At 35.6% G+C, this 16,720-nt stretch overlaps 1 protein-coding gene across 5 annotated transcripts in view; it reads left to right on the plus strand.

Moving 5' to 3' along the window:
- LOC118676946 (protein argonaute-3) overlaps positions 1–16,720 on the plus strand; it is a 112,842-nt gene that overhangs the window by 62,120 nt on the left and 34,002 nt on the right. For all 5 annotated transcript variants that reach the window (XM_036351611.1, XM_036351614.1, XM_036351612.1 and 2 more), the window contains 4 exons: positions 9,834–9,968; positions 14,162–14,249; positions 14,375–14,522; positions 14,897–15,016. In XM_036351611.1, the coding sequence (XP_036207504.1) occupies positions 9,834–9,968; positions 14,162–14,249; positions 14,375–14,522; positions 14,897–15,016 (491 nt within the window). The remainder of the gene's footprint in view (positions 1–9,833; positions 9,969–14,161; positions 14,250–14,374; positions 14,523–14,896; positions 15,017–16,720) is intronic.

A 16,720-nucleotide genomic window follows, 5' to 3' on the forward strand; every position in this document is an offset into this window, starting at 1 on the left:
ATTAATCTGTTTTTGCACCCCCTTTCTTCCTCCACCACCCCCCTTTTTTTATTAAATATTTATTGTTCAAATTATTACATTTGTTCCTCTTTTTTCCCCCCATAACTCCCCTCCACCCAGTTCCCACCCCACCCTCCTCCCTCACTCCCCACCCACTGTCCTCATCCATAGGTGCACGATTTTTGTCCAGTCTCTTCCCGCATCCCCTACACCCCTTTCCCCCCCAAGAATAGTCCACTCCCTTTCTATGCCCCTGATTCTATTATAATCACCAGTTCATTCTGTTCATCAGATTATTCACTTGATTTTCAGATTCTCTTGTTGATAGATGTGTATTTGTTGTTCAAAATTTGTATCTTACCTTTTTCTTCTTCATCCTCTTCTTAAAGGATACCTTTCAGCATTTCATATAATACTGGTTTGGTGGTGGTGAACTCCTTTAGCTTTTTCTTATCTGTGAAGCTCTTTATCTGACCTTCAATTTTGAATGATAGCTTTGCTGGATAAAGTAATCTTGATTGTAGGTTCTTGGCATTCATCACTTTGAATATTTCTTGCCACTCCCTTCTGGCCTGCAAAGTTTCTGTTGAGAAATCAGCTGACAGTCTATGGGTATTCCCTTGTAGGTAACTGAGTTTCTTTCTCTTGCTGCTTTTAAGATTCTCTCTTTGTCTTTTGCTCTTGGCATTTTAATGATGATGTGTCTTGGTGTGGTCCTCTTTGGATTCCTTTTGTTTGGGGTTCTCTGCGCTTCTTGGACCTGTAAGTCTATTTCTTTCACCAGGTGGGGGAAGTTTTCTGTCATTATTTCTTCAAATAGGTTTTCAATATCTTGCTCTCTCTCATCTTCTGGCACCCCTATAATTCTGATGTTGGTATGCTTGAAGCTGTCCCAGAGGCTCCTTACGCTATCTTCGTATTTTCGGATTCTTTTTTCATTTTGCTTTTCTGGTTGGGTGTTTTTTGCTTCTTCATATTTCAAATCGTTGACCTGATTCTTGCGATCCTCTAGTTTGCTGTTGGGAGTCTGTTTAATATTCTTTATTTTAGTCAGAGTATGCTTAATTTCTAGTTGGTTCTTTATCACAACATCGAGGGTCTCATTAGATTTCTTGTAGATCTCATTAAGTTTATCGGCAGTTTCTAGAAAATTATTGAAAGACCTTAAAAGTGTGGTTTTGAACTATATATCCAGTAGTTTGCTTTCCTCCATTTCTGTCATTTGTGTCCTTTTTCTTTGTCTCTGCATTTTTTATGCTTCCCTGTGTTGATAAAGTGGTTTTCTATGCTAAGTGTCCTGTAGGGCCCAGTGGTTCGGCCTCCCCAATTACCTGAGGAGGACACTCTTGGTGCACCCCCTTGTGGTCTTTGTGCACAGTCTTGTTGTAGTTAAGCCTTGATTGTTGTAGGTATCACTGGGAGGAATTGGCCTCCAGGCCAATTGGCTGTGAGAATCAGCTGTGTCTGCAGTGGGAGAACTTCTGTGCTGGAGACACCCTTCTGGGGCAAGACTTGCTTCAGTGGGGCTTTGGTGCTCACTGAGTCTGCCCCCTGAGTGTGTCCTTTATGTTTCCACGGAGCTGCAAACTGGATGGTCCCACTCTGACCTCTGGGCTTCCTGGCTCCTGGATCTCTAGGGAGGTGCTAATCTAGCCTTTGCCTGAGGCTATCCAGCAAAAGCCTCCCTGCAGGACTTGGGCGGGGCAGGTCCCACAGGATCAATAGGGCGGGGCTAGCAGTTATGGCTGCTCTCAGTCCTGCCCTCAGAGGCTTTGCTTCTCAGTGTCCTGGTAATCAGTGCAAGTACCTGGGAGAGAAAGCTGCCATCGAGTTCCGACCGCTGCCAGACAGTCCTGCTTCTCTTGTATGAGTCTGGGTCCCTAGAGACTCTCCCGGAACTGGAGCTCAGAGCCTGAGGCTCCCTCCCGATTGAAAACGACAACCTCGCCCTCAGCCGCCAGCCCGCTCCACATGCACCTCCGCATCTTAGTATTTTACTTTCGCACTGTGCCTTCTCTGAGTCTCGGTATGCTTTTCTCTTTCCTTCTAGTTGTAGAATTTCCACTCAGACAGCCTTCCTGTGGTTCTGGATGATGTCTGTTCCGTCTTTTAGTTGTATTTTTGAAGTGGTTGTGTGAGGCTGCAATCTCCGGTGTTTACCTATGCCGCCATCTTGGTTCTCTCCACCCCCTTTTTTTAATGTTTAGAAGTTTTATGAGAAAAGGTCACACAGCAGGCAATTTTTTTGACACTTTGCACAAACTGAGATTGTAGTTTAGCTAGGTTTTTATGTTGGAAATAATATTCCTTCATACATTTGAAAGCATGCACCTTTTTTTTTTTTAACACTCACCTAAGGATTGTGTTTTTGTTGTTTTTTTTAATTGATTTTAGAGAGAGAAATATCCATCAATTCTCTGCTCCCCGACCAGGAATTGAACTGACAATCTTTTGGTGTATGGGATGATGATGCTCCAACCGAGCCCCCCAGCCGGGATGAAAGCAGTGTTCCATTTTTAAATAGCTTTAGTGAAGCTTAATTTACATACCATAAAATTCACCCATTTTAAGTGTATGTCTGTTGTCTTTTTCCCCTTCTTTTGTTTTACTTTCTGGAAAATTTCCCCATCTTCATCTTCTAACCCTCTATTCACTTTTTCTTTCATGCTAATATGTTTTTAATTTCTAATAGTTTTTATTTCCTGAATGTTATTTTATTACAGCATACTATTCTTGTTTCATAAATGTAGTGTCCTCTCTTACCTGTGAGAATAATTTATTTTGGTGTCTCTATCCTTCACATTCTTATTTTTCCTCCAAATATATATATTTTTAACCTGTCTTCCACTTTGGAGGCTTTCCTCAAATATGTCGTATCCTTGAATATTTTACTCATGATTCAGTGGGAGTATAAACACTGACTAGAAACTTTGAATGCATCGGTAGGGCCTGTTGACTGAGTTTCTTCATTGGGTGATTTTAATGGGGAACCTATAACATTAGAACACTTGGGTCTCTCCTCTTGGCTAATCAGGTTACCCAAACATGAGTCTTCCAAATTCCTGCCTGAGAGTAACCTTATTGCCTACCTTCTGGAAACCAAGTTGGGGATTCTGGCTTGGGGCATGTCTACATTCAGCATTGAATATTTATAGTTATTTAATTCCTTGTTTTTGGATTAGTCCTGTGCTTTCAGTTGTACCAGATATCCTCTCTTCAAAGAACCTTTTACTTTTTCCAGACATTGAAACTCCCATTAAGACTTATGCAAGGATGAAGAGGCAGTTGCTCAATAATGTGGAGCTAGACAAGGGATCTAGGACTTTACCTGCTTTTCAGTTTTTCTCTGTGTTTTTCTGCACCCCCATCCTTCTGTCATCAGTTTCAGAGGTACCTAGTACTGCCACATCTTGTGCTTTTTGAGAATCCTATAGTGTAAATGCAGTTGTTTCTTACCATTCCCAACATAGCTGGCTTAGAATTTCATTTTCATGGATCTGCTATCAGTTACAACTTGTCAACTAGCTTTTCATCTTCTGAAATGTTGATGCACTTCCAGTTTTCTGTTCTCCCCTCCTTCTATTTCTTTTTTTAAATATATTTTATTGATTTTTTACAGAGAGGAAGGGAGAGAGATAGAGAGTTAGAAACATCGATGAGAGAGAAACATCGATCAGCTGCCTCCTGCACATCTCCTACTGGGGATATGCCCGCAACCCAGGTACATGCCCTTGACCGGAATCGAACCTGGGACCTTTCGGTCCGCAGGCCGACGCTCTATCCACTGAGCCAAACCGGTTTCGGCCCCTCCTTCTAGATTTATGTCTTCATTATTATTATTCCTCACTATAGTTATAGTGGAGTTTCGGTAGGAATGAAATGAGTTCCTTGTAGTTAACCAGGGTCTGTTCTTAAAAAGGCTGAGGTTTTTTTATGCTTCCTTTCTAAATTCCAACCCATAAAGGAGTCCCTGTCTAATAGGTACTTAATGTTTAAATGGATGATTAAGTCTTGTTTGACATCTATAAAACACAATTGGTAACAAATTTGTACTGGAGGCTTGATTTCTTGCCACATGGACCTCTCAATAGGGCTGGTTAAGTCTCCTTATGACGTTGTACCTGGCTTTCTCTGGAGAAGTAATCTAAGACAGAGCAAGACAGAAGTTGTAATGACATTAAGGCCTAGCAATGAAAGTTACATTCTACCATTTTCATAATATCCTGTTAGTTACACAGATCAGATGTATTCAGTGTAGAAGAGACTTACAAAAAGGTGCATATCCCATAAGGCAAGACTTATTAGGCACCACTTTGGAGACTGTCACACAAAGCTCTTGTTCTAAGCTAGAAAAAGAACACATTAAATCCCAAAGTAAGCAGAAAGTAAGAAATAATAAAGATCAGAGCAAAAATTAAATAGAAAACAAAAAAGAAGCCAAAAGTTGGTTCTTCTTTAAATATTAATAAAATCAATAAATTCTTAGCAATACTAATGTAGAAAAATAGATTACTAGTATCAGGAATTAAAGAGGGGTATCACTAAAGATCCTTCAAAATTGAAAGGTTAATAAAATGTTATGAACAACTTTATACCAATTAATTTTATAACTTAAACACAACTTTATAAAAATTGACTCAAAGGGAAATCTGAAAAGCCTTGTATCTATTAAAGAAATTGAAATTCATCATTCTTTCTAACAAAACCCAGTCCCAAATTATTTCAGTTTTTCTTAAATGTTAGAACTTTATCTAACATTTAAGAAAAAATAATACCAATCTTGCACAAATTCATTCAGAAAACAGAAGGTAAGGAAAGGCTTTTAACTATTTATTTTTAAAATAATACTTTATTGTCAACTCAATTTTATAAGGCTGGTATACCTCTGATACTGACATCGATGAGAGAGAAACATCGATCAGCTGCCTCCTGCACACCCCCTACTGGGGATGTGCCCGCAACCAAGGTACATGCCCTTGACCGGAATCGAATCTGGGACCCTTCAGTCCGCAGGCCGATGCTCTATCCACTGAGCCAAACCAGTCAGGGCTGAAATATTTCATATATTGTGGTTATGTTTTTGCCATGATCCAACATTAATTACTGCTTTGTTTTATACTATTCATTTGAACCTTGACTTATTTTGATACATGTATTCCCAGTTATTTTTAAATATGGCAGATATTTCTTTTCTTTTCCCCCCCACATTTGTTATTTCAGCTGTGTCCTAACATAAATTTTTAATTTTCACACACAAAAAAGCAAACTTAAAAATCCTAACCTCTTTTTTGTGGAACATTCTCTCATGTTACACCTTTAAGGTGTTTACATTGACAAAATGATTTTGCCTAGAATTAAGACTTCAATAGATCAAAAGACATGAGTAGACAATTCTTCAAAAATGAGAAAAGGAGCTCTATTGAGCTATCATGTTCTGGACACAAGTAGGTACCTTACATTGAATCCCCACCCTAATGCTATGAGTAGTAGGTATTTTTCTAATTTTACAGATAAACAGATAGAAATTCAGAGAAATCAGTGAATGCTGGACCTAGGTTTAAAATCTATTTTATTTCCAAGCCTGTCCCTTTTTTAAATAATCCTAACACTGCTACCAATGAATTAAAAAAAATAAACATAGTTGAAAAACAAACATGCAGCAGTTAGTAAGTGACAAAGAATTAAAGGATAAATTTGCAACAGCAACAAAAATTTTAAATCTATTGAAAGATACATGAGAGTTATAGGGTATATTATAAAACCTTAATGAAATTTAAATGACCTTAATAAATTCAGAAATAGGCTTGCTCATAAATTGAAAGACTATCTCACTGGTATTCTAGATTTCTAGTCAATTTTTGTAAAAAAAAAAAAAAAAAAGTCCTTAGTTGTATTTATACATATCTAGATTCTAGCAATTTAACTGTTGATAATAACTCATTTCCACCAGACTCCTCTCAAGTAATATCTATATTTTATTTCTCAGTTTTTTATCTGAAATCTAGTACCTGCCCATTAATTTTAATTGAATGAATATACTACACAGTTATCCATTCAATTGATGGATATTTAGGTTGTTTCCATTCTTTCTATTAAAAACAATGCTACAGTTCGGCCAGTGTTGCTCAGTGGTTGAGCATCAACCTGTGAACCAGGAGGTCATGGTTCGATTCCTGGTCAGGGCACATGCCCAGGTTGAAGGCTTGATCCCAGTGTGGGGCGTGCAGGAGGCAGCCGATCAATGACTCTCTTTCATCATTGATGTTTCTCTCCCCTCTCCCTTCCTCCCTGAAATCAATAAAAATATATTTTTAAAAATAAAAATAACGCCGAAACTGGTTTGGCTCAGTGGATAGAGCGTCGGCCTGCGGACTGAAAGGTCCCAGGTTCGATTCCGGTCAAGGGCATGTACCTGGGTTGCGGGCATATCCCCAGTAGGAGATGTGCAGGAGGCAGCTGGTCGATGTTTCTCTCTCATCGATGTTTCTAACTCTCTATCTCTCTCCCTTCCTCTCTGTAAAAAATCAATAAAATATATTTTTAAAAAATAAATAAATAAAAAATAAAAATAGAAACAATGCTACAGTAAGCATTCTTATTCATATCTCCTTTTGCAGATAAGGAATTTCTCTAGTATACATTCCAGTATAGTGGAATTGCTGAATTGGTAATTATGCGCATCTTCAAATTTACTTCTGTTATCATTTGTTCTCCTGACTGATTGTATCAGATTATATTCCTATAATCTTTATGAGAGCGTCCATTGGATTGTCTGTGTTACTAATCTTGATATTTTTTACCCATCTTCATTGGTGTAAAAATGATAGCTCAGTGTTTTTGACATTTAGCTTTTCTATGAAATGCCTACCACTTTTATTGTTTTATCTTAATTTATAAGAACTTAGATACTAATCATTATGTTTACTACACATATCCTCTACCAATCTATAACCTGGTTGTTAGGGTTTTTTTTCGCTTTTCCAAATCTTATCTTTGTTTTTTATAGTTTTAATGGTTTGTAGTTTTGTATCTTGTTTAGGAAATTCTTACCTCCAAGATCAACATATTCTATATTTTACTTTAAACTTCATTTTTCTTTTCATATTTAGTTCTCTGAATAGGAATTTGCTTTTGTGTAGAGTATGAGGTAGGTTTTCAAGTCCATTCTGCTGGTCTATGTGTCTGTCCCCACAGTCTCTTGACTTGAATAGTATTATTAAAATCATGATGATTGATAGGACTGACCTTATTCTTTAATTTTTTAAATATATTTTTATTGATTTCAGAGAGGAAGGGAGAGGGAGAGAGAGATGGAAACATCAGTGATGAGAGAGAATCATTGATCAGCTGTCTCATGCAAACCTCACACTGGGGATCGAGCCCAGAACCTGGACATTTGCCCTGACTGGAATCAAACTGTGACTTCCTGCCCTGACCGGTTTGGCTCAGTGGATAGAGCATTGGCCTGTGGACTCAAGGGTCCCAGGTTCGATTCCGGTCAAGGGCATGTACCTTGGTTGCGGGCGCATCCCTGGTAGGGGGTGTGCAGGAGGCAGCTGATCGATGTTTCTCTCTCATCGATGTTTCTAACTCTGTGTCCCTCTTCCTTCCTCTCTGTAAAAAATCAATAAAATATATTTAAAAAAAAAAAAAAAAAAACTGACTTTCTGGTATATAGGTTAACAATCAACCACTGAGCCATGCTGGCCGGGCACTGACCTTATTCTTAAAAATTGTTTAGGATATTTAAGTTTTACTGATTTTTGGTATTAATTTCCATCTCAGCTTCTTAAAGTAGGAAAGGTTGTATCCTGTTGGTATTTTGATTGAAATTGCTTTGAATTTGCAGATTAATTTGGGGATAATTTACATGAATTGGGTATATTACTCCATGTATTTACATCTTCTGTAATACCTTTCAATAGTAAAGACATCTATTCCCTCAATAGGTCTCATACATCTTTTGTTTGGATTTCATTTCAAGTTCCTTATATTTTATGTTGTGATTTTAAGTGTTTTTTATTACATTTTAAGTTGGTTAGTAATATATAAGAATATAATTTATTTTCATATGTTGATTTTAAATCTAGCAACCTTGCTGAACTCTCTTATTAATTCTGTAATTTATCTATAGAATATTAGGTTTTCTGGGTAGACAGTCATATTGTAGAGAATAATTTTGTTTCTCCCTTTTCATTCTCTTTACCTTTTTTGTTTTTTAACTTAAATTACTGTGTTAGGTAGGACTTCCTATTAACTGAAGTTGAATTTGAAATTTGCCATCAATTTTTTTTTTTTTTTTGCCATCAATTTTTGGTAGAACTTTTTTTAAATGTATTTTTATTATTGCCATAATACAGATGTCCTCCATTTCCCGCCCTTTGCCCCCCTCCATCCTGCCCCTAACCTACCCCAGGCCTTCACTGCACTATTGTCTGTGTCCATGGGCTATGCATATAAGTTATTTGATTAATCTCTTCCTGCCCTCCCACCCCCCCCCCCCTTCCCTCTGAGATCTGTCAGTCTGTTCCATGCATCCATGTCTGTGGTCCTATTTTGTTCAGATTATTTTGTTCATTAGATTCGACATATAAGTGAGATAATGTAATATTTGTCTTCTTTGACTAGCTTATTACACTTAGCATAATAATCTCCGGGTCCATCCATGCTGTCACAAAGGGTAAGAGATCCTTCTTTATTACAGCCACATAGTATTCCATTGTGTAATGTACCACAATTTTTATATCTGCTCATCTACTGCTGGGCATTTGGGCTGTTTCCAGATCTTAGTTATTGTAAATAATGCTATGTAAACATAGGAGTGCATATCTTTATTTTTTTAAAAAGTTATTTTGCCCTAACCGGTTTGGCTCAGTGGATAGAGCATCAGACTTCGGACTCAAGGGTCCCAGGTTTGATTCCGGTCAAGGGCATGTACCTTGGTTGCGGGCACACCCCCAGTAGGGAGTGTGCAGGAGGCAGCTGATCGATGTTTCTCTCTCATCGATGTTTCTAACTCTCTATCCTTCTCCCTTCATCTCTGTAAAAAATCAATAAAATATATATTTTTTAAAATTTATCTTATTGTTCAAGATATTACATATGTCCCCCTCTTTCACCCCTTCCACCCTCACCGGTAGACAGTGGGCATGTTTTTTAATTTCTAGTGTAGCACATAATAGCAGTCGGTAAGTATGCATTTAAGAAATGTGTGAAAGTGATATACTAACCATTGGTGAAGCTCTTCCAGTACCAAAAGCAAAGATTAAGAAATCATGCTGGTTGACTATTAAAAAACTGCAACTGTAGCTAGATAACATTGGGCAGATACCCCTTACTATTGTTACTATCTATCGCTTTCATTAGCACTAATAACATTTAACACAGCTATCTACTCAAATCTGTACAAAACAGGGAAAGCTCTCACTAGAATACATAAAACAGTCTAGAGTGGCATTGAAAGCTTTAAGAAATAATACATAACTTTCTCATTTACTAAGGGTCTCAAGGCTTCTTTGTCCCTTTACAGGTCTTGTCTCACACCCAGAACACTTCTCTGTATGTGTAGTAGAGAATGGAATGATTCAGTTACCATGATGAAAGAGAGAGATTATAAAAACTGTAGGTCTTAGCTTTTTTGTTCTTGTGCTTGTCTTTCAGTCAAACAGAGGTCAAATTGAAACTGCTTAATTTTGGAAATACTTTTCTAAGTATATAAGTATACATAAAGGATTATTTTAATTCTATAATTAGTTCATTATCATGGAGCTGAGATTGTTTCTGAATTTTTTTAAGGAAGCATTAATTTGTACTATTTGTGTTTTTCTTCCTAGTTTCTGCCACTGCCTTCTACAAAGCACAACCTGTAATTCAGTTCATGTGTGAAGTTCTTGACATTCATAATATTGACGAGCAACCAAGACCTCTGACTGATTCTCATCGGGTAAAATTCACCAAAGAGATAAAAGGTGAATTAATTAGCATTTGGAACAACTTAACTATAAAATTCATGAGTATGACAAACTTATTGAAAATTTTTTTAATTATAATTTATTCATGTAACATTACCAGTAAAATAAAGATCAGTTATAAAATATTCATTACAATAACAGCTTAGTGTTTCAGTGACAGAAGTACCAAGTAGTGGGATTAATAGCAATAGCAGCTAATTTTTTGTTAATACTTTCTTTTATTAGCTGAAGGTGTAAGAGTGTCTCATAGGGAAATGCTTCTATGATACTGTTAAAAATAGAAAGGTTATTTCAAAAACACTGGTACTTCAGAATTGGAATCATTCTTTGAACAAATTCTAATACAATGACTTTCTTGTTTTTCTGAAATGATAGCAGAATATTTTATTCCTTAGAAAATTTATGGATAAGGGGCTAGTCTGTTTCATGTGTTCTAGAGTTGGAACTTAGTTATTTTATGTACATTATACAGATGATCATTGATCTTGCCTCATTTAATTAGTAACTAAAATTTGTATAGTGGTCTTGCATCATATGTATGTTTTACTGATTTAATTCATCTCTACATGGTCTTCCCCCAAAAAATAATTTTAATATTGTTCTAAAGTATATATTTTGTATATATTTAACTTTTTATATGTATGTACATTCCTGTATACATTTAAAAATGCATATACAGTTTTATATGCAGACCTACATACACTAATTTTTTTCAGCAATTTAAGGGAATTTTCAAGAGCAGTTTTGATTAAGAGTAGTAGCTGAGTGCATCTGCTTGCTCTAGTAGTCAATCATTCTTTGCCATTTAGTAACCAGGAAAGAGGTAATCGTTGTAATAAAGCATTACAAGGAAAATCTTTCCTGCTTTGAAAATAAGCATCCATTTATCTCAAGTAATTGAAGTACCAAAATAAGAAAATGTACTCTACTGCAATCATACCATTATCCTTTCATAATCTGTATTAACTGCACAGTTAGCATTGTTGGGAGATAGTGCATTACCCGCCATTAATAAGTGATCATCTAAATGCCATGGTTTCCCGTGGAGTTGCTGCTTAGTTACCACCTCTGATATAATGAAGTCACTTAGATTATTTTGCGGTAACTATGCTATCAACTCATATCACCACTTTATCACAGAAAATACAAGATGTACAGAACAAGGATTCAACTGCTGCCCGAAGAGCATGGACTCGATCTTAACTTCAACTGCTCAGGGGTCTAAAGAAATGACTGAAAAAATGACTAGAAAGCATTATAAAGTTGATGTTATAGTGAAGGTAAAGCCAAGTTTATAGGTTAAATATTTGACTTATTAAAGCCAATTTTTTTTGTTGTTGTTGGATGGAGGGTTTTGGGTGGGGGGGGACCTGGGCAGAGAATTATGTAATCCATTTTTTTTAAAATTTCGACTTTCTCCTAACCCTAGGTTTGGGTCTAATCTGTAGGAACCTATAAGCCTAGATTTGAGGTAGAAAAATCTGAATTGAATCTAATTAACAAGCTAATGATTTTTTTCTCCAAAATCAAGAAGGCTTTTTTTTTTTAAAGATGGCTCTTCAAAGTACATCGAGTATTACTACCACAGTAACTCAAAAAAATCAAAGTTATGCCCTGGCTGGTTTGGCTTAGTGGATAGAGCGTTGGCCTGAGGACTGAAGGCTCCTGGGTTCGATTCCGCTCAAGGGCACATGCCTGGGTTGCGGGCCCAATCCCCAGTAGGGGTGTGCAGGAGGCAGCCGATCAATGATTCTCTCTCATCATTGATGTTTCTATCTCCCTCTCCCTCTCCCTTCCTCTCTGAAATCAGTAAAAATATTTTTTAAATCTTTTTTAAAAATCAAAGTTATGTGTTTTGTGCTATATATTTCAGTTTAATTTTTAGCTGGCAAGAGGAATTTGATGAAAACCTAAATAGTGATACAAAGTATGATATAATGAATAAATTTCCTTAGTATATTCCTTTGGTTCCTTTTGAACTTTTTCCTAAATATTAAGTTGGTTTCTTTGTGCAATAATTCATAGTTAAACAGCAAAATATTGGGGGAAGTGTATGGTAAAAGTACCATATATGTAAGAGTACCAATTTATTTTTTGTCCAAACTTACATATTAGGCTTGTAGAACCTTATTAATAAATTTTTTAATTCAAGGGGAAGGCTTGTAAACAAATTGCTAAGTGATGTAAGATAACAGAAATTGGTTTTAAATTTTCTATTGTATTTTTCCCCTGAACATAACTTTTTACATCTTACATACTTTAAATTATTGATATCTCCTTCTTTTAAGGCATTCCCTTGATAATATTTTATTTTCTACTCTCCTTAATAATATAGAGGCATAGTAAATGCTCTAATTGATCTGAAATTTTATAAAGGTAATTATTAAAAAACTATTTCTCACTGATATAATTAGGTACTCAAAAACCTATACCAATCTGGTACAGTGACACTGTGTTCATTTAACATCTTAATTTTTGGTGATATATCAGAAGAAAACACTACTATGAGTGAACTTTATGTTTGGTTCTATAATTAGTAATTAGATAGGAAAATAAGTTATAGTATAGCAGGGTTTCTCAACTTTGGCCCTGTTGATGTTTGGATGGGATGATTCTTTATCATGGCAGAGGGTGGGAGTTAGTGCTACCTTGTGCATTGTAGGATATTTAGAAGCATCTCTGAATCTAAGTGTCCCTAAATCTAGCATCCACTAGATGCCATAGCACCCCGCAGTTGTGACAATAAAAAATGTCTGTAAAGTACAGCATATAATTAATTATAATTAATATTAATTATATTATATTAATTAAATATATCATTTATTTATATATTGTTATTATATATTAATTATAATTATATTAATTAAATATAATTAATACTGTAGTAACTTTGTATGGTGCCAGTTGGGTACTTGAAATATCAGGGGATCATTTTGTAAGGTATGTAATTGTCTAAACACTATGCTGTACAACTGAAACTAAAACAAAATAATATTGAACATAAACTGTAATTAAAAAATAATTTTTTGTTAAGTCTCCAAACATTTCCAAATGTTTCCTGGAGGGCAAAATTACCTCGGTTAAGAATCACTGCACTATAGGAATCACAGGTATAAAAGGGAAATAATACAAAGGTAACTATGAGTACTACCAGGGAACTAAAAGTTTCCTTCCATCTACCCATTTTTAGATTCCCACCTTTGGAGTGTAGGCCATAGAAGTGGAGTTTGCTAATCTGTGAGCAGTAACCACTGTATGTGTTTAACTCCTCTAGGTAGCTCTAAAACCATTGGCCAATACAGTAGCCATTAGCAAACATAGCTATTTGAATTTAAACTTGTTAAAATTAAATTTTCAGTTTCTCAGTCAAAGTAGCTATACACTTGATGTACTCAGTAACACATTGATAGTGATTACCATATTAGCACAGATATCAAATATTCCATCATTTCAGAAAACTATTGGACAGCACTGCTTAAGAAAATGTATCCCAAAGAATTTCAGCCAATGATTTAAAAGTTCTTCTTTCCCTTTCTAAAGCAGGTATATATCCTCAAATCCCTAGAGTCCACAAATGGGCTACAAGAATCCAGGAACATAAAAAATCGCATGTTCAATTATGTGCCTTTTCCCGAGTTTATTGCTTTCATCGGATTCTCAAAGAAGTCAGTGATTCCATAAGAAAGTAGGAATCACCTGATCTAGGATTCTTTTGGTTGCATTTGAATTCTAATAGTATTAAAAGCTGTGTCACTATATTATACTTTATCAAAATTGTCACTCCACTTAACATTAAAAGGGCCAGGATTTTTTTTTTTCCTTCCTGCTTTAAAAAGCTCTGAAGGACTTCATTCTTGAGCTTTACCAAATTCTGATCTTCACTCAGTAAGTGAACAAGGTTTTTATTAATGGAGAACTTTGTCCCATGATCTACAAGCTTTGTAGATTTTATGATACTATTTTTTAATGTGTAGAGCTTGACATGATAGAGAAGATGTTTGGAGTTAAGTCTATTGTAATTGTAACCATTATTTGCAGTGTTTTATATAGAATCCTTTGTTAATATCACATTGCTTTTATCACAAATTTTCTGTTTAGAATTTGAGTTTTTATAGTAGTGAACAGATTTGGTAGCTCTAAATATTTTACATTTGACAGTTCTGTAACCTTGTTTTTCTTGTTGGGAACAGGTCTGAAGGTTGAAGTGACTCATTGTGGAACAATGAGACGGAAATACCGTGTTTGTAATGTAACAAGAAGGCCTGCCAGTCATCAAACGTAAGAAAAGCTGGTGTTTGTCAGCAGAGATGATGTGAGGCAGCTTGCTCTAGTTAAAGGATTGGGAGTGTTGCTGGCTCATAATGAGATAAGAGTTGTTAATGTGTACTTTTTTTTTTTTTCAGCTTTCCTTTGCAGTTAGAAAATGGCCAAACTGTGGAGAGAACAGTAGCACAGTATTTCAGAGAAAAGTATACTCTTCAGCTGAAGTACCCACACCTTCCCTGTCTGCAAGTGGGGCAAGAGCAAAAACATACATATCTGCCACTAGAAGTAATGTGTTTAGGCTGCTTATTAATATCTTCTCATTCATCGTTCTGTTGTGGTCTTTTATGGCCTATAACTTTATATACTCAGATTTATTTTATTCTAAATTTTTGTTAATAAAATAATATGGAAAAAATTTATCCACAATCCTACCACTCTAAATGTCACCATTTTGGTACACTTCTTTTCAGCCTTTTTATTCAAGTTTTTAAATTTTACCTCTTATCATACTGTAAAGCAGTATTTACTATTTTACTTAATATGATATTAAAAAGTAATAATTTGATGAAGTATATTAAAAATATAATTTCATATGTAATTGGCACTGAGATTTAAAAAAGGATATATACATCTAGTACAAAACTTTTTTTTATTTATAGGTCTGTAATATTGTGGCAGGGCAACGATGTATCAAGAAGCTAACGGACAATCAGACTTCCACTATGATCAAAGCAACAGCAAGATCTGCACCAGATAGACAAGATGAAATTAGTAGATTGGTTAGTACTTAACCTTAGAAATGGGAATTAAAAATATATTAGGGTGAGCTACTAAAGAACCATGTCCTTATCAGCTTATACCTAATTACCATTTTATGAACTATGAGGGTTGCAAGGGATCATGGAAGTAATATAGTGGTGTTCTGGGGGTAAACCTTAGCAGGTTCTATGAGAAAGGTTAGACCCTTTTAATTTAATCCCAAACTCTTTAATTAGATACAGAACAGATTCAGAACTAATGTTTCAATTTAGTGAACTGGAACTTTATTGCCTCCCACCTAAAAGAGGAGGGGAAAAGGAAGAAAAGTAAAGGTATCACGATTAGCGATAGTGAGAGGTTTAACACTCATCGTAGGATTGCTTAACCACCAATATCAGACTGACAACTACAGGATGAACAAAGAAATACTAAAATTTCCTGTGACAGAGGACTGGATAAAGATGTACATATACACAATGGAACACTACTTAGTCATAAGAAAGGATGAAATAGCACCATTTGCAACAACATAGATAGACCTTGAGAACATTATGCTAAGTGAAATAAGTCATAAAAAGCTAAGAACTATATGATTTCACTCATATGTGGGATATAAAACTGAAACTCATGAACCCAAACAGCAGTGTGGTGATTGACAGGGAAGACGGGTGGGGAGAGAAGAGGGTTCTAATATAAGGTGACAAAAGAAGATTTGACTTTGGGTGGTGGTCACACGGTACAATATACAGATCTTATAGAAACCCACATCTGAAACCTATATACGTTCATGTTGACCAATGTCACCCCAGTCAATTTAATAAATAAAAAAATTTTTTTCAAGAAATATCAGATGGCTCTCACCACATAGGGTTTCTAAGCTCTCCCATTGTTCTAAATGGGGAGGAAGGAAGAGTTATCAATACCACTTTATAAAACTGATGTAATCAGGCAAAATGAAAAATAAAAGGCACCTGGATCTTATGTTCTTTTTTCTTTAAATAAAGCACTTCTTTTTTTTTTTTTTTTTTTTTTTTTTTAGAGAGAGAGATTTGTGTTCCACTCATTTATGTGTTCAGCAATTGGTTGATTCTTATATGTGTCCTGACAGGGATCAAACTCACAACCTTGTTATATTGGGACGATACTCTAACCAACTGAGCTACCTAGCCAGGCTATATTATGTTCTTCTTTAGCATCATTTGAATTGTCCAAGTGAAGAGAAAAAGTCTGGAAATATGAATATTATCTAAAATAACTTAAAAGCACTTTCAAAATCAATCTTTTTTAAAAAATATTTTTTTATTGGTTACAGAGAGAGAAAGGGAGAGGGCAAAAGATAGAAACATCATTGATGAGAGAATCATTGAGATTCTTTTTACATATTTAGATTATATACGTTACTTTAAATGGATTGTTACTCAAAAACTTGAACAATCACCTTGTTTGATCTTTACCCTGAGACGAAGTAAATGTTTGAAAAACAGTTAAATATATATATATATATATATATATATATATATATAAAACTATCCTATCTAATAATAGACAAACATGGTAATTAACCATACCTCCGCTACACTTCCCATTGGCTAATCAGGATATGCAAATTAACTGCCAACAAAGATGGCGGCCGGCAGCCACACAGCTAAAGTGAACATGAGGCTTGCTTGCTCCAGTGATGGAGGAAGCCAAGGTTTCCCGCCTGCGGCGGCCCAGCTCTGAGC

Source organism: Myotis myotis, unplaced genomic scaffold (genome assembly GCF_014108235.1).
Source record: "Myotis myotis isolate mMyoMyo1 unplaced genomic scaffold, mMyoMyo1.p scaffold_m19_p_2, whole genome shotgun sequence".
Lineage (NCBI taxonomy): Eukaryota > Metazoa > Chordata > Mammalia > Chiroptera > Vespertilionidae > Myotis > Myotis myotis.